The sequence below is a fragment of the Panthera leo genome, chromosome A2 (genome assembly GCF_018350215.1).
Source record: "Panthera leo isolate Ple1 chromosome A2, P.leo_Ple1_pat1.1, whole genome shotgun sequence".
In the NCBI taxonomy this organism is placed as follows: Eukaryota; Metazoa; Chordata; class Mammalia; order Carnivora; family Felidae; genus Panthera; species Panthera leo.
The window spans coordinates 154579347-154606181 of NC_056680.1; the positions used below are offsets into that span (position 1 = coordinate 154579347).

General features: G+C 44.7%; 1 protein-coding gene across 8 annotated transcripts in view; it reads right to left on the bottom strand.

Moving 5' to 3' along the window:
• The window catches only part of DENND11 (DENN domain containing 11), a 45624-nt gene that overhangs the window by 13032 nt on the left and 5757 nt on the right, over positions 1-26835 (bottom strand). For all 8 annotated transcript variants that reach the window (XR_006199270.1, XR_006199268.1, XM_042926703.1 and 5 more), the window contains exons 2-4: positions 16541-16640; positions 15159-15317; positions 5981-6134 (exon numbers count right to left, since the gene is read on the bottom strand). Coding sequence is in view for 6 of the 8 variants with exons in the window: in XM_042926703.1 (XP_042782637.1) it covers positions 5981-6134; positions 15159-15317; positions 16541-16640 (413 nt within the window). In the remaining 2 variants the exon portion in view is untranslated. The remainder of the gene's footprint in view (positions 1-5980; positions 6135-15158; positions 15318-16540; positions 16641-26835) is intronic.

Below are 26835 nucleotides of genomic sequence, written 5' to 3' on the forward strand. Positions count from 1 at the left end.
CGGAAAGAGCCCATATGTCCATCAACTGATAAATGGATAAAGAAGATGTAATACACACACACACACACACACACACACACACACACACACACACACCGAATACTACTCCACAATCAAAAAGAATGAAATCTTGCCATTTGCTATGACATGCATGAAGCTAGAGTGTATTATGCTAAGTGAAATAAGTCAGAGAAAGACAAATATCATATGATTTCACTCATACATGGAATTTAAGAAACAAAGCAAATGAACATAGGGAAAGGGAAGCAAAAATAAGACAACAGAGAGGGAGGCAAACCATGAGACTCTTAACTACAGAGAACAAACTGAGGGTTGCTGGAGGGGAGGTGGGTGGGGGGATGGGCTAGATGGGGATGGGTGTTAAGGAGGCCACTTGTTCTGATGAGCACTGGGTATTATGTGTAAGTGATGAATCACGGAGTTCTACCCCTGAAACCAAAACTACACTGTATGTTAACTAACTTGAATTTAAATAAGAAAGAAACAAAGGCAACTATAGAGGAAAGGGAGCCCAGGCCTGTTCAGGTCCCTCCCAGCTCCCCTCCGCTGATCCTCAGGCCCCAAGCCCCAAGCACTGGAAAGGCCTGCCAGCATTTTGTCCAAATGTGTCCTGGGCCCCAGGATCCCAGAATAAATGACCAACCCTTAATTCTGATCTTATTCATTCATTCATGAATGCATGGACGCACACACACAAGAAATAGTTCTCACATACTTTGCACAAACACTGTTTAGTCTCAGCCCAACAATGAATGGCAAGGCCCAGACCCTGCCCCCATATAGCCTGGAGACTACTAGAAGAAGCAGGTGCACACGTGAGCCAATCCCAGCCTGAGAGCCGAAATGGGAGAGGGCAGGGCTGCAGGAGTACACAGGAGAGACTGATTCTAGAGAGACAGGGAAGACTTCCTGGAGGCAGCGTGTCTCATCTTTGACATGAAGGGTAACTGGAGGGAGGGCGTTCTTGGTGGCGGGACCAGCGCGTGCCGAGGCCCGGAGATAGGACACAACTGCCAGTAGCTGAGGCGCTGGGCCTGGGCTGCACCAGGGCGATGCGGGAAGTGGCCACGATGAGGAAGAGCCACCCTCTTCTGGAGGCCGCGGCAGAGAACACGCACCCCTCTCGACCTGACCCTGTCCGACCACACAACACAACAGACGTTTCTCCTCTTAAAATCCACCTCTCCCTTCTGGGCCTCGTTCTGCTGCAGCTTTTACAAGGAACTCTTTCCCTGGCTTGTGCTGGCAACGCCTGGGCTCTCTCTGTCCCTCGCCTCTCCTGTGCCCCCGCCCAGGGACTCCGTCTGCTCCCTTCTCTCTCTCCCCACTTGTCCACTTCCCAAGGAGGGGCCTCTACCAGCCACTGCTGGACCCCTCCGAGCGGCCTCTGGCCGTCCTTCCTCCCTTGCCAGTTAGTGTTGACTCTGCAACGGCCTTAGATCTGACCCCGACTTTACATGTTCTTCATACATGTGTTCACTCTGTAAAAATTCACTTAACTATATATGTATGGTGTTCTTTTAACTTGTGGGGACAAAATATGGTGTTTCAATAGCTTACAGACAAATTTCTTTATATGTACCTATATGTGATAGTCCATAAACAGCCAATGGAGTCATATCATATATTATTGTTTCAGTGCTGCCATTTTTTCCCTGGTTCTTTCCTGTTTTACATATGTAAGCACCATCCCTCCATACCTTATCTCATCCCCAGGTAATACATATATTAATAACCTAGTATATACACCCAAACACCGCCTCATGTTTATATATGCACGTATGTGTATCTATCATTTCTGCACCTGAGGCTGTGACTATTTTATGAAAGCATATGATCGTATCACAGATGGTTTTCCGTACTTTGCTATTCTCACACAAAAACACTTGCTGGTAAACCTTGCACGTCAACTATGTATGCTCTAATTCGTTATTTATAATGGCTGTATAATATATGGGGCATTCTAATTCTCCACCGCTCTACACAATGCTGACTTAAACATTCTTATACAGACATCATTATATTCTGTTGGGTTATAGATATAGGGCAGATCCTAAGGGGTGGGATTGCTAACACAAAGGGTACTTGTATTTTCAATAGGTACTAACAAATTGATTTTGATTTTTTTTAAATGTTTTTATGTATTTATGTTTGAGAGAGAGAGAGAGAGAGAGAGAGAGCGAGCAGGGAAAGGGCAGAGAGAGAAGGAGACAGAATCCCAAGCAGGCTCCATACTGTCAGCAGAGAGCCAGATGTGGGGCTTGAACCCACGAACTGTGACATCATGACCTGAGCCGAAACCAAGAGCTGGACGCTTAACCAAATAAGCCACCCAGGCACCCCCTAACAAATTTGGAAGACCAGTCACATCTCCATCTGCAACCAACAAAGTACACTTCTTCCCGCATCACATCAACTAGAGTTTGGTAGGCATGTTAATGAGCAGCCCTCACTAGAGAAAAGCAGATGGCGATTTTACTTTCTCTCCTCTGTCCCTCCTTTGTGGCCTGTTAGGGAGAGGAATCTGGGGACACCCAGGTCAGATGCTGGTGACCCAGGTCACCTTGCTTAGGTTTCAAGATAGCCCAGCAGCAACTGGACTCAGAGCAAAAGCTGGGTCAGAGTTTGGAGTGGTGAGAAAAAGAGCAGGGTTCAGTCAATACAGACCCAGAACGCCCTAATGACCCTCTGACCACTTCTTGATTATTGCCTCTCAGGGCATGCCATGGGGTGGGGAAATCCTTAAACTATGTTCCCTGGACTCCCATGGCAGCTGGCTTCCAGTTAAGTTCGTCCGCGGGAGGCAATGACTGGGGACTGGAAGGCAGAAGGCAGGGAGAGCGAGCTCTCCGCTTTCTCACTCATGCTGGTATTTTGCCAGCAGCAGAGGACGCGTCTGATTCTAACCTCCAGCTTCTCCCAGCAGCCGCAGCTCCAGCTGAGCCAGACCCCCCAGAGGGTCCGGCAACAGCAGGTGCACAGTGCCTAGGACACCTGAGCACAGGCTGTGTAGGACTCCTCCTCAGGTTGCCACGGTTTTGATAACATCACCTCTCCAGTTACCCCAGCCCCGTGAGGGTGTGACAGGCAGTCCGGAAGAGGGCCCTGAGTAATCCCCACCTCTTGGTATTTACAGCCGTACGTAATCCCCTCTTCCTCTTGAGTAACTTGCTTTGACCAACAAAATATGGCAACATTGCAGGGCTGTCACTTCTATAATTAGGTTACAAAGGATTCTGATTTCCCTTTTGTTTTCACTTGCTGCCTTTGATGAAGCAAGCCACCGTGTTGGAGAGACCCACCTGGCTATGGACTGAGGACAACAAAGAGGCGGAGGTACTGAGGGCCTTGGTCCACTAGCCTTCAAGGATACCAATCCTCCAACAGTCACATGAGCCCAGAAGTGATACTGCCCCCGCCCCAGTCAAGCCTTCGGACAAGCCCCCAACCCTGGCCGATACCCTGCCCGTGGTGTCACGGGAGACCATGAAGCAGAGGACCCAGCCAAAACATGCCTGAATTCCTAGTTCACAGACCCTGTGAGATAATACATTTGTACTATTTCAAACCGTGAATCTGGGGATAATTTTTAATGCGGCGATAACTAATATAAGGTGGTAGCCGTCTCCAGTTAGAAGTATCTGTATTACCTTGCTCCCTTTTTGCTCCTTCAGTCTTCCAGTGCCTAGATCACGGATTCCCTGTATGGAAGTAGCCTGGAATAGCTAACATAGTTTGTGTTTTCCTGACGAGACCCTAACTGGTACTTAATAGGGTTCACATTCCATGGTCTAGTGTTTAAGGTTCTCTACCGTTTGATTCCAATCTATTTTTCCACTCTCTTCTCTCCTGCTCAGTGGACATAGGAATCCGTCCCAGTCCAGCTACAGGAAGACCTCGTTTTATTGCACTTCACTTTATCAGGCTTTGCAGACTGCATATTTTTTTTTTTTTTTTTTTATAAAATCAAAGTCTGTGGCAACCTTGCATTGAGCCAGCCTATTGGTGCCATTTCCCAATGGCATTTGCTCATGTCACATCTCTGGGTCACATTTTAGTAATTCTCACCATATTTCAAGTTTTTCATTATTTTTTTTTTTGTCATGGTCAACTGTGATCAGTGATTATGACTCATTGAAAGCACAGATGATGGTTAGCATTTTTTAGCAATAAAGTATGGTTTAATTAAGGGATGTGCATTGTTTTTTAGGCATGGTGCTATTGCATACTTAATAAACTACAGCACGGTATAAACATAACTTGTGAATGCACTGGGCAACCAGAAATTTCATCTGACTCACTTTACTGCGGCTTTCGCTTTCCTGCATGGCCTGGAGCCGAACCCGCGGGATCTCAGGCATGCCTGTGGCCTGCTCATGCTCCATGAACCTGCTTGTGCCTTTTCACACCTATCCCTTCACAAAGGTGGTGGGCTAAGCAGCTGGCACTGACTCTGGCACCAGTCCTGTGTTTAAGTCCTGGCTCTATCTCCTACTAGCTGTAAGGCCCTAGGTAAGTCACTGGACCTTTACAGACCACAGCTGGCTTATCTGGAAACAGAGAGTAAACAATCATTTACTTTAAAATATGCCGCAATAGAGGCGCCTGGGCAGCCTGGTCAGTTAAGCGTCTGACTTTGGCTCAGGTCATGATCTCACTGTTTTGTGAGTTCGTGCCTCGCGTTGGGCTCTGTGCTGACAACTCAGAGCCTGGAGCCTGCTTCAGGTTCTGTGTCACCCCCCCTCTCTCTCTGCCCCTCCCCTACTCACATTCTCTTTCAAAAATAAACAAACATTAAAATTAAATTAAAATTAAAGTTAAAAATAAAACAAAATATGCTGCAACAGGTATAGATAAATAGCTGGCAGAAAGCCAGCCTCACAGGAGGGGCTGAGAAGGTGACGGCCCCCACTGGCCTGTTCCCTCAGTCTGGAACCAGCCTCCCTCACTTCTCACCTGGCCAAATACTTCAGGGACTAACCCTTCTTCCAAGATGCCTTTCCAGAGTTTACCCTTAAAGCCCTGGCGTAATTTCTCTACCGGGGAGCCCTAGGTTTCTCCTGAAGTACCTTGTGGCCACCTACAGGGGAGGGAGAAGGAGGAGCTTCATGTTCACAGTCATCTCTGTACCCTACCAATGCCTCACACTTGTCAACTGTAAGCGAACATATTCTAGTACACAAGCTAAGTGCTTCAGAAAAAGTGCATCGCAAAGTCGTATCAAGAATATGGTAACTACAGGGAGCCTGGCTGGCTCAGCTGGTAGAACACACGACTCTTGATATTGGGTTGTAAATTTGAGCCCCATGGAGGGTGTGGAGAGTACTAAAAAATATATATTTTTTTTAATATTTATTTACTTTTGAGAGAGAGAGAGAGAGAGAGAGAGAGAGCGAGCAGGGGGAGGGGCACAGAGAGAGGGAGACACAGAATCCGAAGCAGCTCCAGGCTCTGAGCTGTCAATGCAGAGCCTGATGTGGGGCCTGAACCCATGACTGGTGAGATCATGACCTGAGCCAACGTCGAATGCCTAACCGACTGAGCCGCCCAGGTGTCCCAAAAATAAAATCTTAAAAAAAAAAAAAAAAAAAGTAATATGGTAACTACGAAATACAACATGTGTTCATCAAATTCTTCATCTTTCATCTTTTTGACTCCAACGTCTGGCTTTAAATATCTAAAGCAAACAGCAGAAACAAATCCACTTCTTCTCTGCTAGGAATCTACCACAACTGGCCTGCCCTATCATCCTATATGGCTTTGCACCATGGTTCTAGAAATGTCTGGAAAGCATATGGGTTTTCAAAGAACCCAAATGCTTACGTCAGAAACCTATTCCATCAAAATCAGACTCTGGGCATAAGCCCAAGACATAAATTCCTTATGAATCAAAAAAATAATCAACAACCACTGTAGCAGACACGAGCCCAGGCCCACGCGAGCGCCTGGCCAGCCTCACCTTCATCTCAGGGTACATGTATCGGTGGATGGAAGGCAGCCAGTAGACAGGGGGCAGGCTGCCGCCTCTCCCCGGACCGGCATGGAGCACCCCTTTCTTGTCCTCATAGAACGCAGCCAGATGAGAGTAATGTCCTGGCGTCTCCAGCTGGTGTCTGCAAACACACACACACACACAGTGAGAACAGCTCTGGCCCCGGCTCTGCCCCTCGGTCGCCTTGCCCCAAGGGCTGGAACCCTTGGGGACGAAGCGATAAACCAAAAAACCCTCATTTCGAGGTTGCCCAGAATGCCCCCTCGGGGGTTACAGAAGATCCTCACGTGGGGTCTGGTTCTCCCTGACACCATGGGACACACGCCTCCTCGTGGGAAACAGACAGAATGTACAGACCGTGACTAATGTTTATTGTTCTCCAGAAAGGTGTGCTGAAGAGGGTGTGGCGCCTCCCAGGGAAGGCTGAGCCAAGGGACAACGTGGAAGGCCACAAATCCCCTGCTTACAGCTGCTCTCTGCTGAGAAACCATGCTTGTTTGCTTCGTTATAGAAGACTCAGAGGGAACTTACCCCTCAACGTCTCAAATGAGGGAAAACAATTATTGGATGTCACCAGGCCTCAGACTTTCTGCATCAAGTAATAAAATTATTTAAAGAAAGAAAGAAAGAAAGAAAGAAAGAAAGAAAGAAAGAAAGAAAGAAAGAAAGAAAGGAAGGAAGGAAGGAAAAACTCAGAATCTCTTATTTTCCCACCCCACCTGCTCAGGCCCACAGAGACTGGGCTGTGGGGAACCCTGTCAACCGACCGCAAGACCAAGAAAGCCTCAGTGAAGCCCTTGGCCATTTGGACAATGGAGAATCCTGCCTTCGAGTCAAGCGCAGGAGTGCTGTGGGCACTATGTTTGATAGGGGTGTTATGGGTCCAACTGTCCCCCTCCAACCCCACCAGAAACAAGATCAGCTGGAGTCCTAACTCCCAGTACCTAAGAATGTGACCCTCTCTGGAGACAAGAGTCTTTACAGAGTCAAGTTGAAATGAAGTAATTGTGGTGGGTCCCAAGCCAATATGACTGCTGATCTTACCAAAAGGAAAAAGTTTGGACATGGCTGACATACACAAGGAGAACGCCACATGAAAATAAAGGCAGACATCGGGAGAGACGCATCTAGAAGCCCAGGAAGACCAAAGATCACCAGCAAACCACCAGAAGCTAGGAGAGAGGCAAGGAGCAGACTCTCCCTCATGGCCCCAGAAGGAATCGACCCTGCGGACACCTGACCTCGGACTGCCAGCCTCCAGAGCTGTGGGAGGGTTTCTCTTGTTCTCAGTCCCCTAGATTTGGGTTCTTTGCTACGACCACCTTAGGAAACAAATATAGGGAGGAATAAAAGGCAGTAAAGCCGTTTTAGTCTTATCTTCTTGGCGCCCTACAATCTCCATCATACTGCAGTGAGAGACTCAGCATACAAACTATGGTTGGCCCCTGGAGCAACGATGACTAAAACAGGGAACCCCCCCCCCCACCGCCCCAGTCCATCGCTGTTGGCCTCCTCCAAGCTCAGACCTCAGACCTCCTCAAACTGCTCAGAGTCAGGATCTTCCTACTCCAACCGGGAGCCAGCTGCCCTCAAACGGTCTCTTCTCCAGAATGACTTCCAGCTCCTGATGCCAAGGTGACAGCTGTCACTCTGCACTGGGTGATCTCCGGGAAGTTACTACGCTTTTTAAAATCCGCTGTTTGCCCCCTCTCCCTCGAAGAGAGGTACTAGTGCCAACTCAACACTATTTTGAGGGCTAAATGAAATAAAGCAGGAAGAGAGCCTCATATGCCTTGTGCCACATTTCAGTCATTCACAAACATTAGGTTCCTTCCTCCCCAGCGACCCGGCAGCATCTAGGCAGGTGCACAGTGAGGGCTCAAAACACTGGGTAAATGGGGCAAATTCAGGCCCAGCCCTGGAAGAGATCTACAGGCAAATTCACCTTTTAAGAAGAAAAAAAAAAAATCAACATCAAGTAGGGGCGCCTGGGTGGCTCAGTTTGGTTAAGCATCCGACATCATAATCTCGCTGTTCGTGAGTTCAAGCCCCACACTGGGCTCTGTGCTCACAGCTCAGGGCTTGGAGCCAGCTTCAGATTCTATGTCTCCCTCTCTCTCTGCCCCTTCCCCTCCCTCCCTCCCTCTCTCAAAAAAATAAACATTAAAAAAAATCAACTACATTTAAAAAAATTATTACAGGGGCTCCTGGGTGGTTCAGTCTGTTGAGCATCCGACTCCTGATTTAGGCTCAGATCACAATCCCAGGGTTGTGGGATCGAGCCCTGCACTGGACTCCATGCTGAGCTTGGAGCCTGCTCAGGATTCTCTCTGCCCCTCCCCTACTCTCTCTAAAATTAAATACACACACACACACACACACACACACACACACACACTACTAAGATAAGTTCCTCTTAGAGTGGAGGCTAATTTGGGGGTTCCTATACCTTGTTTTAAGCTTTGCACAAGAAGGAAGTCATGTGATATAACAATAAATGACCATGAGGAGTGGGTGCCTATAATCCTTTTTTCACTCCTACTCATGTGCTTGATGGGAACCCCGTGGTGGCTAAATTGTGTTTAATTCTAAGAAGATGGCAGATTCCGGATACTCTTCAAGGACATGTGTCAAACTGATGAAAATTTGCTTAATACAAAATAACTCAAAAATGATTAAGTTCAAAAGTGTTTTCACTGGGATGTAATTTCCCTGAAAGAACAATGAGAATCAGTTTACTGTATTCTCAATACTCTATTTTCTGCACTAAAGGGGGCTGGGGGTAACTGCTATGATAATTTTTCATTTTCTAGGTTCTTGGTTTGCTGCTCAGCGTCTTTTCTGTTTGACTGCCTTAAATGCTATATTTGAACTGAGTTTCTAAAGAAAAAGCTCACTAAGCTAGAGTCCCTTGACAAAAAGCTAGTTTCAGGACCCTGTCCTCTGACAGCCTAAGATATCACTGACTGATGGAACGGAACAAGGCACTAATATGGAAGACAGAATATGAGGACGGATGGGAATATAAATTGGCAGTTCTGGATAAATGTTAAACAAGTGTTGTATGAAAGCGTCAAAATTGAACACACTGGAGATTTTGCCATAAACAACACTGATTATCAAGCCTCAGTACCAAGATATCCCCAAAGGTACTGTAGCAAGGTTGAGAGCTGGAAGGGATGGTGAGCTTCAAAGACGTGCAAGGGGTGAGTTTCTGGGTGATCTTGCCTCTCAGGACGCATAGTACCACACTGAAAGGCAGGCCAAGTCATCTAGGGAAAGTGTCCAAAACATAGGACATTGTAAAAACTAGAGAATGACGGCAGAATAGATACTACTGATCTGAAGCCTCAGGCTTCTAGGCTAAGTCGAGGGCTCCCCTGCAGGACCAGAGACGCTGGGGTTCTCCTTAAGCCCAAGCCCCTTCACGGACATAACATAAGCTCATGTGACCACAAAGATGCCCACTGCAGCTAATCCTGGCTTCCCCTACATACCCAGCAATGAAGTGGCCAGCGTCAGAGTCCGAGATGCCTCTGCGGGATAGGTACCCTTCCTCACTCTGGTGTATTCACTGCTGGTCTGACCCAGTCTGGCTTCTGGCTTTGCAAGTACAGAAAAATAGGCATTTTTTTTTTTTTTTTTTTTTTTTTTACTGCTGGTGTGGGTATAGAATGGTACCAGCCTTCTGAGTGGTCACTTGCAATCTGTATCAAATTGTACACTGCATATACTGTCTAACCCAGCAATTCCATTTCTGGGAAGGTGACCTAAACAACCATATCTGGATATGAATGATCATTTACCTACAGTGCTGCTCATGTTTACAGTGGCAAAAAATAAGAAACAACTCAAAAGCCTAATAACAGGGATACAGTTAAATAAACCATGATACGTCTACATACTGAGAGGCTTTGAAATCACCATGATGTTGAGAACTATTATGAGCGACATTCACAGAAAGGTTAATGTATGAAGTTAGAAATTTTAGATGCTGAATGACTTTGATATATATATATTTTTAAATCGTGTATGTATATATTTATACAGGGAAAAGACCAGAAGGCTATGTTCACAGCAGATAGGGCTGGCTAGTGGGATCATGGTTGGGTTTTTTTTTTTTTTTTTGAGTTTTGTCTATTTTTCAGTCTTCTACAATAAGTATGTGATAATTTTATGTTTAGTCCTTTTAAACTTTTCATTATGGAAAATTTTAAACTTCTACAAAAAGTAAAAAAAAGAATAATAAGCCCCATTATCCAACATTTAGCTTCAACAGTGATCAATATTTTATCAGTTTGGTTACATCTACACCGTATCCCTGCCCCCACACCACTTTTTCCTCGAATGCTTTAAAGAAAATCCCTTATCATAATATTTTACCCATAAACACTTTGGTGTGCATCTCTAATTGATAAAGTGTATTTAAAACAGAGCTTAAACACCATGCCATTATCTTGCCTAACAAAATCAGTAACAAAGCCCGAATGCAAAATAATAGCCAGTCCACATTCAAATTATACCAACTGTCCCCAAAATATTTTACAGTTGGTTGTTTGAATCATGATCGAAGGAGGGTCCAGAGATATGGTAACTAACATGTTTATAAGCCTGTTTTACGCTAGAACGCTCCCCTTTTTCTAATTTAGTTTTTAAATTATAAGACAGTTCTCCAGTATCTTCTGATTAATAAGAACTAGTCACAGAAAGGACTAGCTAGAGAGATACTGAAGCCCAGGTCTACGGAGGAAATCTAATAAATAAGTTTGGGTACAAGAAGTAAGAATGGACAGAAAACACAGATTCGGTGTTTTCAGAAACCAAGTCTAGTTAATTTAGACTAACAGCCCTGTGCCTGGACCTGCACCTGCCTCACATGCTCCTCTCCCCCTCACACTGTCACGCAAGTCCCTCCCTCTCATGTCACCTCAAGCCCTCTGTAATCAGCAAGCTGGAAAACCTTCCTAGCTGTGACTCAAAATCTAGAAGCCATGAAAAGATTAATGAATTCAATCAAGAAAGATATCTGCATGACAAAAGGTAATGCCAAAAGATGAATGACAAAGTGGAAAAATAATTTATAGTGCAAAGAACAAATGTCCCTACTATACAAAGATCTCCTGGAAATTAATAAGGTCAACAACCAAAAAAAACAAAAACCAGAACTGAGCAAAGGCTGGAAATGGTTCACAGAAGAGGGAAAACAAGTGAATCAAATAAATATAAAGGTGCTCCATCTCATTCCTAAGAAAAATGCAAATTAAAACCATGCTCATGCATGGTGTCTTACCCTACAGAATGCCAAAAACCTCAAAGTTTTATTTTTGTGTTGGCAATGTTGTGAGGAAACTGCATTCTCCTGCATTACTGCTGGGTGGGCAAAATTGTACAATCTTTATAGAAAACAACTGGACAGAATCTATTAAAATTACAAATACCGCTACCCCTTGAACCACCAATTTCATTTCTGGAAATTTACTGTACACATATTCTGTTCATATGTGAAATGATATTTGCACATAGGTATTCAGTGCAGCATTATTTGTAATAACAAAAGAGTGGAAATGACCAAATGTCCATCAATAAGAGACTTGATAAAGCACGGTTCTTCTAGACAAGGCATATAATACAATGGTGAGAAACGATAAACTTTCTGTACTGATATCTCCTTGGATATATTGTTCGTTGAAAAAGATAAGGTGTAAAACAACATGTACAACCTGATACTTTTTGCATGAAAAGGAGGGGAAAAAAGAACATATATTTGTATTTGTGCACACACACACATTTTGGAAAGATAGAAGAGAAATTAACAGTAATTGCTGGGATTATTGGATGAATATTGGAACTGGGATAAGACTTTTCATTTTATGCCAGTAGTAGAGACTGCCACTCTCTTCTTCCCTGAATAATAGAACTTTCTGATTGTAGCGCATTACAGAGTCACCTAGTCAAGGACCACATTTCCCAGACTCTCTTGCTGTTAGGTGTGGCTAGGAATGAACTGGCCAATGGCACGTAAGCAGAAGTGATGTGTTTAACTTGGGGGATTCCTGAGTTCTTCCTCTTCTTGGAGGCTTGAACATGACCTGGTAATGGTGAGTCCTCCTCTATCATGCAGATGAGGACAATACTCTAGGAGACAGGAGCATAGGACACAGAAAGACTTGGGTCCCAGGATGACCCAGCGGAACAGAGCCATCTAGTACACGGGACTGCCTCTCCCCCTCCAGGACTGCTGTGCTAGAAAAGCTATCTCCTTTGAGTCACTAGATTTTGGGTCTCTTTGTTGTAGCAACGTAGCCTGTGCTCTAGCTAAAGCGGAAAGTGGTGCCCAGAAATGAGTTGCTGCGGTATCAGACAAGACACCGTGGCATTTGAATTCGCAGCTGGCACGGGAAGGTGGTAAGGAAGTAGGTGTTGTAGACTAGAAAGCTGGTAACCCTTGTCCCCCTGTAGCAAAAACCTGCTAGAACTTCAGTAACTTGGACAGGCCCCGTGTCATGTGAACTTGTACCTCCAGGGGAAGCACTTAGAAATCAAACGTTGATTGCTTCTCATTTGCAGTGAGCTGCTACAAGAGTAAGATGAAGACAGGCAAGAACTGGCCACTTTGCAGGCCAAAATGGAAAGAAATACAGCCCAAGGGACAGTGTGTTCTGAGTTCTACAATATAAGTTAGTTGAGGCTCCAACTCTTTGAGATCCCATGGGACTAGAAAAGCCAACCGCTTTTGTACCCCAAAACCAGGAGATAAGAATTTCCTTCAAAGCTTTTATGAAACTCTCCAGTTAAGAGTAGAGTCATGGGAGACAGACCCATTTGCAAAGATCAGATTTAGGGTACAGCCTCAAGGTAGCGTCATATTTTATATATATATGTGTATATATATATATATATATATACATATATATATATGTGTGTGTGTGTGTGTGTGTGTATACATATGTATGTATTTACGTATGTATTTATGGTAGTTGCCATTTAAATGAGAAAAAGATGGATAGGCCAAGAACAGACAACAGTAACCAGTCTACAGTCCACTGACTTAAAAACTAAGACCGAAAAGAATCTTTTGCAACAGATACTTTAATTTGGGACCGACTAGAAGCAAACAGACCAGAAGCCTATTCGGTTTTTGAGGGATCTGTATTGTCATGTGGCTGGCCTATAAAAGCCTGTGACTGCTCTACCCTTAAAGAAACCACTACACCCACCAACCTACACCAGCAAGAAATGTGCTCTCTAGGTGTGCAGCCTCAGGGAGATCACGTTCCCCCATGCCTGCTTCAGAAGTGGTTGTGGCGGAAAATGGGTACAAAATCTCCTAGAAGGCAAAGCTAGGAGCCATGGAGGAAAACGGGCAAGGGGATTCTCAATAACAGAACCACGGTTTCACCAGTAAACTTACCAAGTGAACTTACCAGTGAACAACAACACGCTAAATGCTCAACCACACTGAATAATGAATATTTTATTTATTTTTTTAAGTTTAATTTTTTTGAGAGAGAGAGAGAGAACGAGTGAGCACAGGTCACACTGTCAGCGCAGAGCCTGACGCGGGGCTCGAACTCACGAACCGTGAGATCATGACCTGAGCTGAAGTCAGGACTCAGACAACCATAGTGAATAATGAAGACAACTTACAGAACAGCTCTAGCATTACAGAATTATTAAAATAATCATCAAAATGATAAAATGATACATACGGAGGACAATGCAGAGAAAACATATGCCTAACCAGTGCATAAAGAAGGAAAAAAATGGAATGGAAAAGTGGAATATTTTCTTACAGGAGGAAACGTTCCTGAAATTAAAAATAAAAGATCTATCTATAGATCAAAAGGGACACACACACACTTGGCCTCTCTCAAAAATAGATAAACATTAAAAAAACAAACAAACAAAAAAAGAATCGGGGATGCCTGGGTGGCTCAGTCAGTTAAGCGTCTGACTTTGGCTCAGGTCATGATCTCACAGGCCATGGGTTCGAGCCCCACAATAGCTCAGAGCCTAGAGCCTGGAGCCTGCTTCGGATTCTGTGTCTCCCTCTCTCTGCCCCTCGCCCACTTGCACTCTGTCTGTCCCTCTCTCTCTCTCAAAACTAAACATTAAAAAAATAAAAAGTGGGGCACCTGGGTGGCTCAGTCGGTTAAGTGTCTGACTTCGGCCCAGGTCATGATCTCATAGTTCATGGGTTTGAGCCCCACATGGGGCTCTGTGCTGACAGCTCAGAGCCTGGAGCCTGCTTCAGATTCTGTCTCCCTGTCTCTCTGCCCCTCCCCTGCTTGTGTGCTTGCTCGCTCTCGCTCTCACTCTCAAAAATAAACAAACATTAAAACAAAATAAAAAAAGAATCAGAGGCTTAACTGACTGAACCACCCAGATGCCCCTTTGTACTTTTACATACATTTTAAATAATAAACTTTTTTCCCACAAGCAACAAATTTCATGTTCTTTCAAAGATCATCATCAAGAATGACTGTTCTGTTAAAAAATTCAAATAAATTCTAAAAGTATAAAAGTGTATACATAGTATGATGCCAAGTATATATATTTTTTAAAAAGTATACACATGTGTGTACCCGAAAAGAGGCAAAGGTGCTAAGATTTTAATAGTGCCTCAGGGATTAGGGATAGATTTCTCTCAAAATCTGAAATGAGAGTAATGAAAACTATAGAAGATAACGAATAGTTTCACTGCTTCTGTTAAAGATTCCCTTCCTATTACCACAAGCAGTAATAATGACCCCGAATAATGAATGATGAGGCTTAAAAAGAGTTTAGAGTCTATTTGCCTACCTGGGGTGAAGGAGGTAATTGCTGTGGCTTAGGGTAAACAAAGATCACGTACTTATTAACAGATTATGTCATTCAACAAAACTGAGGACAGTATTGACACAGACCGAAGGCAAATCCGCCCCAGCATGAAGAGTCTTTGGGCCATGAGTTGGGTTGACAGAGAAAAGACCACCACCTGAGGTGTGAAATGTGGCCATGGATGTTCGAGCAAGGGCATCTGCTGTTCTGACACACAACCTATGTCTCTGAGGACTCATCACTCACACACACTCACACACACACACACACACACCTGGCTGGCAGATTCCCACGGCCACCCCGCACATGTATGCGAGCCACATACCGAACCTGGTTCTCCAAGAAGTGCATGTACCGGTAAAGCAGGGTGTAGGATGGAGACAGGATGCCCACAGACTTCATACGTGCACCACGCTCCAGCTCACTTTCCACAGGCATGTTGGCGAAGCAGGCCAGGCCGAAGAAGGGTCCCTTTCGGAAATAGCTAAAAACGGACCAAATGCGTCATGGGGCTCAAAATCAGAGAAGAGAAATTTTGTTTGGCTTCGGTTTTTGTTTTGTTTAAAAAAAAATTTTTTTTAATGTTTATTTTTTTATTTTTGAGAGAGAGAGAGAGAGAGTATGTGAGCAAGGGGAAGGGCAGACAGAGAGGGAGACATAGAATCCATAGCCGGCTCCAGGCTCTGAGCTGTGAGCACAGAGCCCGATGCGGGGCTCGAACTCACAGACCACGAGATCATGACTTGAGCTGAAGTTGGACACTTAACCGACTGAGCCACCCAGGCGCCCCTGGCTTTGGTTTTTAATGTGAGATGCAGCCCCGAGGAAGACAGAGAGCTGTGTCCAGGGGTCTGCATGACAAACCTCTCAGCCTGAAGACCAATGTTTTAGAACCAAAGGGGAATGTCAGTCCAGACCACTCAACCCCACAGAGGAGACAACCCAGGTATAAAGAGATTACCCAACTCACCAAGGGTCACCCAGCAGGAGCTAGGACTTGACCTCTGGCAAGTCTGCTGCTGCACTGCCCATGACCATGGACAGATCCCTTCGCTCCTGCATAACTACTGATGCCATAAGGAACCAAAACAAAGATTCATCTTCAGGCCCCTCTGGAAGGGCGCTCTGTTTTAGTAGCATAAGCCACGTCGATTCTTTCCTCACTTCCCGAGTCTCTGAGATTTTTAACAGGGCCGATGACCACAGCTGTCACTTTATCTCCTCCCCCTTTCTTACACTTCTGTCATGGTTTCAGCCCAGGGAGAAGATTAAAGCTACTCTCGTTACCCTCGTGTTCTATTCGTTTGCTCCTCACACGAATCTTAATTACACAGGACTATAACTTGGCCTTACTGAAAGCTGGACTTTCAAGTTTTAGCCCACAAATGGCTTAAGTTAACCCAAACTGTACTGAAAGTCCATTCTTTCAACAAAGACAAACCTCAAGTAAGACCTAGCGTTTTCTTAAAAGGGAGAGAGAACCTCTGATAGTTCTTAACTTTTGGGGGTCATGAAACCCATTGGGAACCTAATGAAAGCTGGGGGCCTTCTTGCTGGAAAACTGATATAAACACAAATCTATCTATATATATTTTCAGGGCATTTCTACACACCTTTGGAAGACCCCCTGATGAGAGCCCTTACGCTGTGGGGAAAGTCTGTGAGAAGAGAGAAATGGTACAGGGATTTACATTCTGAAATACTTACATGAAGTCAGACTGAATTTTATGGGACCCACTGGCCATAGACTTGAACTCAACACCTTCAAGGTCAATATCTTGAGGTAAGCACCATTCCACCATGTTCCCTGTGGGAAAGGAAGGTGACAAGTTAAAAGAAACAAAGTCATTCAAAGAAAAGGACGTAGTACAAGGGCTGAGGGCATACGGCTGCCCAATACACGCACTGCTGGCTCAGCCACCAAGACGCTTAAGTGGGTCATCTCATCCACCACCCACACGCTGGCAGAGTTCCCCAGTTACTCCAGAGGGCCAGGAGACAGGCCTTAAAGGAGCCTTGCCCTCTGCCGAGAGAGGAGCACATTCTTTCTAGTGACGATATGGTCTTTGGTGCTCCATTCTGCATAGCTACTTTCAAATGTCCTTCCTTTCATGGCCTTACTTCTGAGGGCATGGTTCTTACCCCCGTCTCCTTTCCCTAACCCCCTGAGATCTTGTTCCAACTTGTCCTTCTACAGCTACTGATGACTCTGACAACCCTGAACTCTTTTTAATTCACGTTGTCATTGACCTCTTTGTGGAATTTGAGAATTCCTCAAAAGTGTATTCCTCTTTTGCCTTGATTCCCATGAGAAAATACTATTTTGGTTTTTTCCCTACTTCTCTGTCTAGGTAGCTCTGCTTCCTTCCCAAAGTCTTTCTCTTCTCTCCCTAGGTGAGGCCCATATCCAAGGCTTGGCCTTCAGTTCTTTGCTTCCAGAACCTTGGGGCTCATTCACTCATCATCAGTTACTGACTTTTTACCAAGCTGGACGCTGGAGCTACAAAGCCAAATAAGACATAGTCCCTGACTGCAAAGAGATTAGAATCCAGAGATCAACAAGGAGACCACAGATTACAGTTCCAGGGGATAAACGCTATGAGAGAGGAGAATGTGAGCAGCGATGAGCATCTATCAGATTGAGGGAATCGGAGATTTGCACAACAGCACTGTTACCCAGAACACGGACAGAACACATACGGAATATTCCCTACTGTTTTCTTGTGTGTTCAAAATTTTTCAAAATAACAGTATCGAGCTATGCGTGAGTTTATTTTTATTTTTTCTAACAGCTTGAGATACAATTCGCACACCGTGCCATCTACTCACTTACAGCAAACAACGCAACGGCTTTTAGTATAGTCAGCTGTGCAACCAACTACCACATTTTCAATGTTCTCCCATTTTTACATCCGAGGAAACAATGAGACAAATAGAACACTTGCTCAGAGTCACCCCTAACCAGCTGAGCTGGTGTGCTGCAGGGGCTGCCAGGAACTAGGGTTCTGGGGGCACCTGAAGGGTTCAGTGGGTTAAGTGTCTGACTTTGGCTCAGGTCATTATCTCATGGCTCTCGAGTTCAAGCCCTGCACTAGACTGTATACTGATAGCACAGAGCCTGCTTCCGATCCTCTGTGCCCCAATCTCTCTGCCCCTCCCCTGCTCATTCTCTCTCTCTCTCTCTCAAAATAAATAAATAAACTTAAAAAAAAAAAAAAAAAAAAAAAAAAAAAAAAAGAGCTGGTTTCCAGGCCGGGCCTGGACTCCCTGCATGAAGCTAGACCAGTCATCCGACAGCGGTGTGGGGGGAGCAGTTAAATACGCACTTAGCCCAGGCTAGACTTGGCTCCAAGGCTTGGTTTTGTCACAAGCTGTGTGGCCTCTGGTAAAAGCTCTTGGATCCTCGGTTTCCTTATTGTAAAATGAAGACAATTCAATACGTGAGGAGGCTGACTCACCTGTAAGATTGCTTCTAGCTTTTAATTCCCAACTACAATGAGGGGGAGAAAATTAAACATAAATTCCCAAGTATCCAGTACAAGAGGAATATATATTCCTTGAAGACAGAGGCTCGTCTACTTCCCTTGTGCTCTGAGCACCTGGCATAGGCCTCAGCCAAGTGGGAAAGAAACATGTGAAATGACCCTTTCAAGGGCAGAGAAAGGTGGGAAGAGTTGGGGGGGGGGGGGTGAGGGCAGCAGATGCGGCAGGCCTTGGGTGACCTGCCCAGGAGTAGGCAATGGCCCTGTGAGTATAAACAGGGGTGGGAAGGATTATGACACTTTATTTTAGAACAAACTTATCACTACCCCAAACCCTACTTTCCTAGGCATTAGAGATGCCATGAATAATCCAGCCAACAGTGCTTTCAGATCGTACTCCAAGCATCAGAGAAGCTGCATATCCAGTCTACTACATATGGGTCCAGTCTCCAAACGTGGCAGACACCACGGAGGGTTATCTGGCCTCACCTTCAGAGCCTAAGGTGCTTTCAAATAGTTTTCTTTCAAGAGAGGAATCAGGGCTCTAACAAAGAGCTAAACCCAAAAGCGTGTAAAGGGGAATTAGGATTTTATAAAACAGAAAGGACAGAATGATGGTGTGCGTGTCCGGGTTAAAGACAAGGAAAAGCATGCTGCATACTGAAAGAGGGGTGAACTTGGGGATAAAGGGATTTCCATCTTTCCCCTTCCGTGCACGTCTACTATCTCTGTGGTTCAGTGGCTTTCGGCCTGTGGAGTGCATCAGGGCACCCAGGGAACTTATAAGGGTGTTGGGGCCTATCCCCAATATACGGGATCATGGTCCCTGCCTCGGAGCACATGGGGATTCTGCTGGCGAGCTCCTGCTTCAGCCTGTGTACACGGCCCTAACCCTCTGCGATGGGAACAGGTGGCCGGCCTAGGAAGGGACAGCCTGGGACAGGGCTGCTGCAGTGTCCCTCAGGTAGACGCTGTCCTCCTTGCCTACCCAACCTGCCTCTTCTCTTATCCACTGCCTTCTTCCCTCGCTGCCGCTCCATAATGGGTTCAGAGAGTCCTAACACTGTTTCTTTCCTCCAACCCAGCCAATCCATGACTTCTAACAAAAAAAACTTGTTAAAACACCACCAGGGTGCCTGGGTGGCTCAGTCGGTTGAGCATCCAATTCTTGATTTTGAGCTCAGGCATCATCTCAAGGCCTGGGGATCAAGCCCCCCATCATGCTCTGCACTGACAGCATGCAGCCTGCTTGGGATTCTCTCTCTCTCCCTCTCTGCCCCTCCCCTGCTCACACATTCTCAAAATAAACATTTAAAACAAAGAAACAAAACTTGAATTTACCTAAAATTTTTTTCCTGACAGCTAAGTACAGAAGAGCACACAAATCCTAACTACTGCTCAGTGAATTTCCCCAACATGCACATCCCTGCGTAACCAGCACCCAGACCAAGAAGGAGAAGCCTTCTATACACCAGAAGCCCCGCTGTCCCCCTCGTGACCCTCTCTTAACGGGAACTATTATCTTGACCTCTAACGCTGTAAATGCGCTTGGCTGTTTTGAAATCTATATCGATGCAATTGTAGTTTACATTCTTTTAGGTCTTCTTTTGCTCAATATTCTTTGCAAGATTCATTCATGCGGATCCACGAAGCTACTTCCATCCTATGCATGTAACAGATTATCTATTTCACTGTTGATGTGCGTTTAGCTTGTTTCCAATTTGAGGCTGTTACAAACAGACCACTACCAAACGTCTTATACTTAAGTCGTCTGGTGAACACATGTGGGGTGGCTTTGTAATAGGTCAGCCTGGCTAGGCCGAACTACGTCTCTCAGAATTGCCTTCCTCGTGAATTCCAGGTGAGACGGGTGGAATGTGGGATGTGGGATGTGGGAGTGATATGGCAGGGCAGCAGTCGGCATATTGTATGCACATCAGGAGGCTGGGGAAGGAGCACCAGGCAGCTCGTGTGCATTACTGCTCGTCTGCGGACCACCTCGGGGGTCTGGGGGTGGCAGCCAGGCCCGTGAATGCTGGACCCACCTTCCCCTGGATCTTCTTTCACCTTCTCTGACTCCTAAGCCAGGTGTGTGTTTAGTTCCACAATGAAGGGCATCAACTTCATCAGGACACCCACATCCTGAAAGCTGGAGGCGGACTGACCCGGGTTCCTGTACATGAGTTCCAGCTTCTCTCCATGTTCCCAACTATACTCTCTTCTTCCATAACTGCCGGCCCAACAGAGTTCCAGCTCCCTCATCAGGCAGAAAGACAACAGCCTTATACAGCCTGCCTACCTAGCTCCCACAACTGCATAAGATCAAATTCTTGCAATAAATCCCTTTAGACATCTCCTAGCGGTTCTGTTTCTTCGATTAAACTTTGATACAATATGCACACATTTCCGTCGACAACATCCCTAGGAATAGAACTACCGTAAAAATGTCTTCATCGGGGCTAACTAAGAGATCTTTAACAATTCCCAAAGCAGTGTTTCCCAAAGCTTTTGTTGACAGAGCTTCTGCAAAAAAACAAAAACAAAACAAAAACAAAAACAAAACAAAACACATTTTTCAAAAGGGATTTTGGCCAAATTATCTTAGGGTAAACAAGGATAGACACATTTCTTTACTGCAGAACTTCTCAGAGCCTTTAGTATGTTACTCTGCTTTGTGGACCTCTACGAGACCTTAATGTTTCCAAAATTTGGGGGCTAATAAACCTATTCTTAACAAGCATCCCCTGTACAGCCCACCAAAGTGGGGGGAAGAAGCATCTTAAGGGACTAATTTTACTGAAGACATTTTTTTTTTTTAAGAAATGCCAGCGCACAAGGAGCTGCAAGTTGACCCTCAATATCCACTCTTACAGGGAACAAAACCTCCTATATTTAGCCAAATCACAACTACGTTCCTCAGTACCTTCTTGCCTGTAGGTACGGCTACATGAGTCAATTCTGGCCAATGGGAAACGGACAGAAGTGAGGTGTATGGTTGCCAAAAAGTACCTTAAAGGGCAGGTGTACGTGCTGTCCCTTCCTCCATCCTGCTGTCTAGAATGTGGATGTGGTGACAAGCCATCATGAATCTAGGTCCCTGGATGGCCGCTTGGACTGAGCCAGCATTCCAGCCCTAGGCTAGCTATCTCCTGTTGCATGAAAGAGAAATAAACTCCTATCTTGATTAAGCCACTGTTACTTTGGGTCCCTGGTATTCATGGCCAAACCCACGTGTTACCTGACACCACTGACCTGTAGAAGAAAGCCCCCATTCCTCAGCGTGGCTCTCAAAGCCGCCACCCTCGTCCCTCTGTGCGTGTCCGGTCCTCGCGCTACAGAAACTGACAGACTCAGATGGAGGGAGTGACATCCTGGTAGTTACAGTCTTAACTTCTAGATGGATGTAAGTCCCTCAGGGGAAAGTTCCATCAGGGTCAGGCTGGCGAGTCACGGAATGAGCACGGGTTCCAGAGCACTGCTCTGGGACTAGTTACCCTCACCTTTACCTACTGACATGCTCCTTGAATGAAAGGAAAGTAAATGAAGTAGACGAAGCTACTTTGGTCCTCATGCCAGCCTATGTAATCACTCTTAGAGGTCTATTTCCACAGGAGACGGGACTTCTTAAAGACAGGAACTTCGTTGATCGTCACATCCCAACATGGCACACCGCTTAGCACGGTACAGGATGGGTGTTACGTAGTAATAACAATAATGAAAGAAAAACAGCTTTATTGCAGGCAGGCATTTTTTAAAGAGCCAACTGATGAATTAATGTTAATTATCCTAGGGGTAATGATACTGTGGTTATGTAAGAAAATGTCCTTCTTCTTAGGAGGTTTATACTCAAGAATTTAGAAGGATCATCATGTTTGCATTTACTATCAAAAGGCTCAGGAAAAAAAAAAGTATATCTTTATATAGTCAGTTTTGACACATTGCTTGCTGAACTAGAGTCGACACAACTGAAGTATTTTTCTTTTTTAAGATTATTGATCTTTGAGAGAAAGAGTGAGCAGGGGAGGGGCAGAGAGAGGGGGACAGAAGATCCGAAGCGGGCTCTATGCTGACAGCAGACAGCCCGATACAGAGCTTGAACCCATAAATTGCGAGATCATGACCCGAGCGGAAGTCAGATGCTCAACTGACTGACGCACCCGGGCGCCCCAACACAATTGAAGTATTGAACGATCTGAGCATAGGGATTTCACATTTCCTTATGCTGGCGATTCAATGCAATCTCAATCCAAATGCCAGCAAATTACTTGTGGATATTGAAAAGTTAATTCTAAAGTTTATATGGAAAGGCAAAGGCCCCAGACAGCCAACACAAGACTGAAGAAAAAGTGAGGATTGACACTACCCAATTCTAAGACTTACCATGAAAACTACAGTAATCAAGACAGTGATTAGACAAGATTAGACACATCGACGGAACAGGACACAGAGCCCAGAAACAGACCCACACAAATACAGTCAGCTGATCTTTGCCAACAAAGCAAAGGCCATACAATGGATAAAGGATTATCTCTTCAACAATGGATAACCACAGGCAAAAAAAAAAAAAAAAAAAAAGAATCTAGACACAGAACTTAACTTACACCTTTCACAAAAATTAATTCAGTATGAATAGTATACTTAAATGCAAAATGCAAAATTATAAAACTTCTGGAAGGTAACAAAGGAGAAAATCTAGGTGACCCTGAGTTTAGCAATGAGTTTTTAGATACAACACCAGGAGCAAGATCCATGAAGAAAAAAATTGGTATGTTGTACTTCATTAAAATTAAAAACTTCTGATCTGTGGAAGATACTATGAAGAGAATAAAGACAAGACATAGACAGAGAAAATATTTGTAAAAACATACCTGATAAAGGCTTAAATCCAAAATATACAAAGAACTAAAACACAACATTAAGAAAAATATAAACACCCAATTTAAAAAATGAACAAGGGGCACCTGGGTGGCTCAGTCGGTTAAGCATATGACTCGATTTCGGCTCAGGTACTGATCTCAGGGTTGTGAGTTCAATCAAGCCCCATGTTGGGCTCCATGCCGGGCGTGGAGTGTACTTAAAAAAATATTAAAAATGGACAAAAGATCAGACCAGTGATCTCACCGAAGAAGATATACAGATGGCAAATGAGATTATGAAAAACATGCTGAAAATTACATGTCATTGGGGAATTCCAAATCCAAACAAGATTCTTCTCACGCCTATTAGAATGGTCAAAATCCCGAACATGGAAAACACCAAATGCTAATTGCAAGAGCACGCAGCAACAGGAAGTCTCATTCGTTGCTGGTAGGAATGCAAAATGGTACAACCACTTTCGAAGACAGTTTGGCATTTCCTTACAACTAAACATACTCTCACTGTATGATCAGGCAATCATGCTCCTTCACATCTATCCCAAGAGTGAGAACTTAGGTCCACATGAAAGCCTGCCCACGGTTTACAGCAGCTTTATTTCTGATTGTCCCAAACTGGAAGCAACCAAGGTGTCCTTCAGTTGGTGAATGGATAAACAAACTGTGGAACATCCAGACAATAAAATACTGTTCAGAAATAATGAGCTATCAAGCCACAAAGACATAAAGGAACCTTAAATGCATGTTGCTAAGAGAAAGAAGCCAATCTGAAAAGGCTACATACTATATAATTCCAACTCTGTGACATCCATGAAAAGAAAAAATTAAGAGATAGTAAAAAGATCAGCAAATAAGGATTAGTAGGGGGAACACTGAGGATTTTTAGGGCAATAAAACCCTTTCTGTAGGGGTACTCTTACAGCGCATATGTAACATTGCGCATTTTTCTTTTCATTTTTTTTAAATTAATGTTTCTTTATTTTTGACAGAGAGACAGAGTATGAGTGGGAAGGGGCAGAGAGAGAGGGAGACACAGAATCCGAAGCAGGCTCCAGGCTCTGAGCTGTCAGCACAGAGCCTGATGTGGGTGTTGAACTCACGAACCACGAGATCATGACCTGAGCCAAAGTTGGACACTTAACCAACTGAGCTACCCAGACACCCCAAGGATAAAACTTTTATATTTCTTTCACAGTTGGTGTGCTTTGTTAAACAATGTTAAAACTCCTTTTATCAAATCATCATGAAATATTTATACGTACTTAAAGCAATCATTTTTATTTTTTTTGATGATTATTCCCGGTGCGGGGGGGTGGGGCATGGGAAGGGGCAGAGAGAGAGGGAGACACAGAATCCGAAGCAGGTTCCAGGCTCTGAGCTGTCAGCACAGACCCTGATGCGGGGCTTGAACTCAGGAACCATGAGATCACGAGCTGAGCCGAAGTCAGACACTTAACGGACTGAGCCACCCAGGTGCCCCACATCGTGCATTTTTCAAACCCAGAGAATGTACAACTCAAAGAGTAGACCCTAATGTAAACTATGGGCTTTAGTTAATAATTATTTATCAATATTGGTTCATCAATTGTAACAAACATGCCACACTAATGCTAGATGTGAATAAAAATGGAAAACTGGGTACGAAGGTGCGATATGGGACCCTCTGCACTTTCTTCTCAGTTTTTCTGTAAATCTGAAACTGACGTAAAAAAAATGTTTATTAACTAAGAAAAGAAGGTAACGGATCAATTAATGCAGGTGAATTACCCTGGGATTGGTAATGATATTGTGGTCATGTAGGAAAACGGCCTTATTCTTAGGAGATTTGTACTGAAGTATTCAGAAAAGAAATGTTATGATGTCTGCAACTTACTGTCAAATAGTTCAGCAGAAAAAGATAAGCACACCTCTATATATAGTCAGTTCTGCTATAACGCCAGCTGAATTCGATCCAAAGCAACTGATACATTAGGGAGCCGTTTGATCGTAGGGGATTTCCTGTTTGCTGATAGGTGATTTTGATCACAAGGATCACAATGTGAATGCAGAAAACTGCACCCAGTTGAAATGAGATGCACGGAAATACACAAAACACCCCCCCCGAAACCTCAAACACTCACACATTACCTTCTTCAGAGTTAAGAGCCCTGACTATCACTTCCAGGCCTACTGTTGTTCATCAAATGTCACATAGCTCCACTTCCATTCATTTCACCATAAATCACAGGCTCCACCTCCCCAGGTGTCTTAAGGTAAAGTGCCAAACTTTGAGTATTTATGCATCTCCTAACTAGTTATCATATGTAAAGTTGTCCTACCATTTTTATTTGGTTCCCTTTTTTTAAAAAAAAATGTGTCACTGACAGTTTTTGAGCGCTGTGCCCTGACCCCATCTTCTCCATAAACCTTGTGACTTTTACCATAAGTCTTTCACAGCACAGTGACTTTTAGGAATGCATGTTCCACATTAGAGCTGAGATGTGTACGCATAAAGCAAATATGGCAAAATGTCCACAAATGGGGACGGGCTCGAAGTATTCACTGTACTATTCCTCCAACTTTTCTGAGGTTTAAAAAATTTCAACAAATTGGAGAACATAATTTAAATGATAGGGATGTGAAAAAAACATAAGGTAAGCAGAAAGGACTTTGCAAAAGGAAAATAAATGGGGGCAATCTACACTAAGTAGGGTAATAACGAGGCATCGTGGCTAAAGGTCATCCTTTCCAGAAACATTACAACATTCACAAAAATTGGAAGCCAGTTTACATATAAAATTTGTAGAGACTTAAAGACAAGTGATTCTGTAAAAATAAAACCCATTGCATGCCAGAAAAACTTCCCATTGAATGCTAACTACCCCGGTCTTGGTCTTCGGACTATTATTGGCTTCCCAAATACCCTCACCATATTTTAGAACTCAGCCAGGAAACTGGGGCCCAAAAGGATTCTACAGAAGGGCTCATCCGAGGGGTAATCAATCAAAAAGAGACGAGTTGACAATGACAAGGGCTTTCCCGCCTCACTTTCTCTCCTTCGCAACCGTGGGCCCACCTGGAGGCCCAGCCTCATCTCTAGCTGCAAAGACAACCTATGGGGAAGGGCCACATGAGCGCACGAGGGTCACATGTGGCAATCTGCATTATGTACGTCCAGCCGGCCATTCAATAAATATTGGCAGAACATAATTGGCAGCCAGTGCCAGGGGCTGGGCTCATGCAAAGGCAAATATGTATGTCCCCGTGGAACTTGGACTCCCAGCTTATTGCGCAGGCAGCCCAGTCATCCAGGGGAAGCCAGAGGGCGAGGCTGAGCCTGGTGCAGATGGACAGATGGTCTGAACCTGCCTCTCCACAGTTCGGAAGGTCAGCCTGGCAGCTGTGTCCACGGCAGAGCCTCCCAGGGCTGATGTTTGATGAACTCCTGCACTGGGCGAGATCTGCTCTGTCCCATCTACTGCAAACGGGACTGTTTCCGTGTACACTGAGGTGATTTGGCACCACCACTGCTCTGGGAGAACAGACGTGGGCTGTTACTGCTGCTGCCTGTTACAAAGTTCATCTCAAAGTATTTAAAGTAGACAGAGCAAGGATCTTCACCGAAATAATCTCTAACGGGAAACGCGTGACTTTCCTTCCCCCTCCT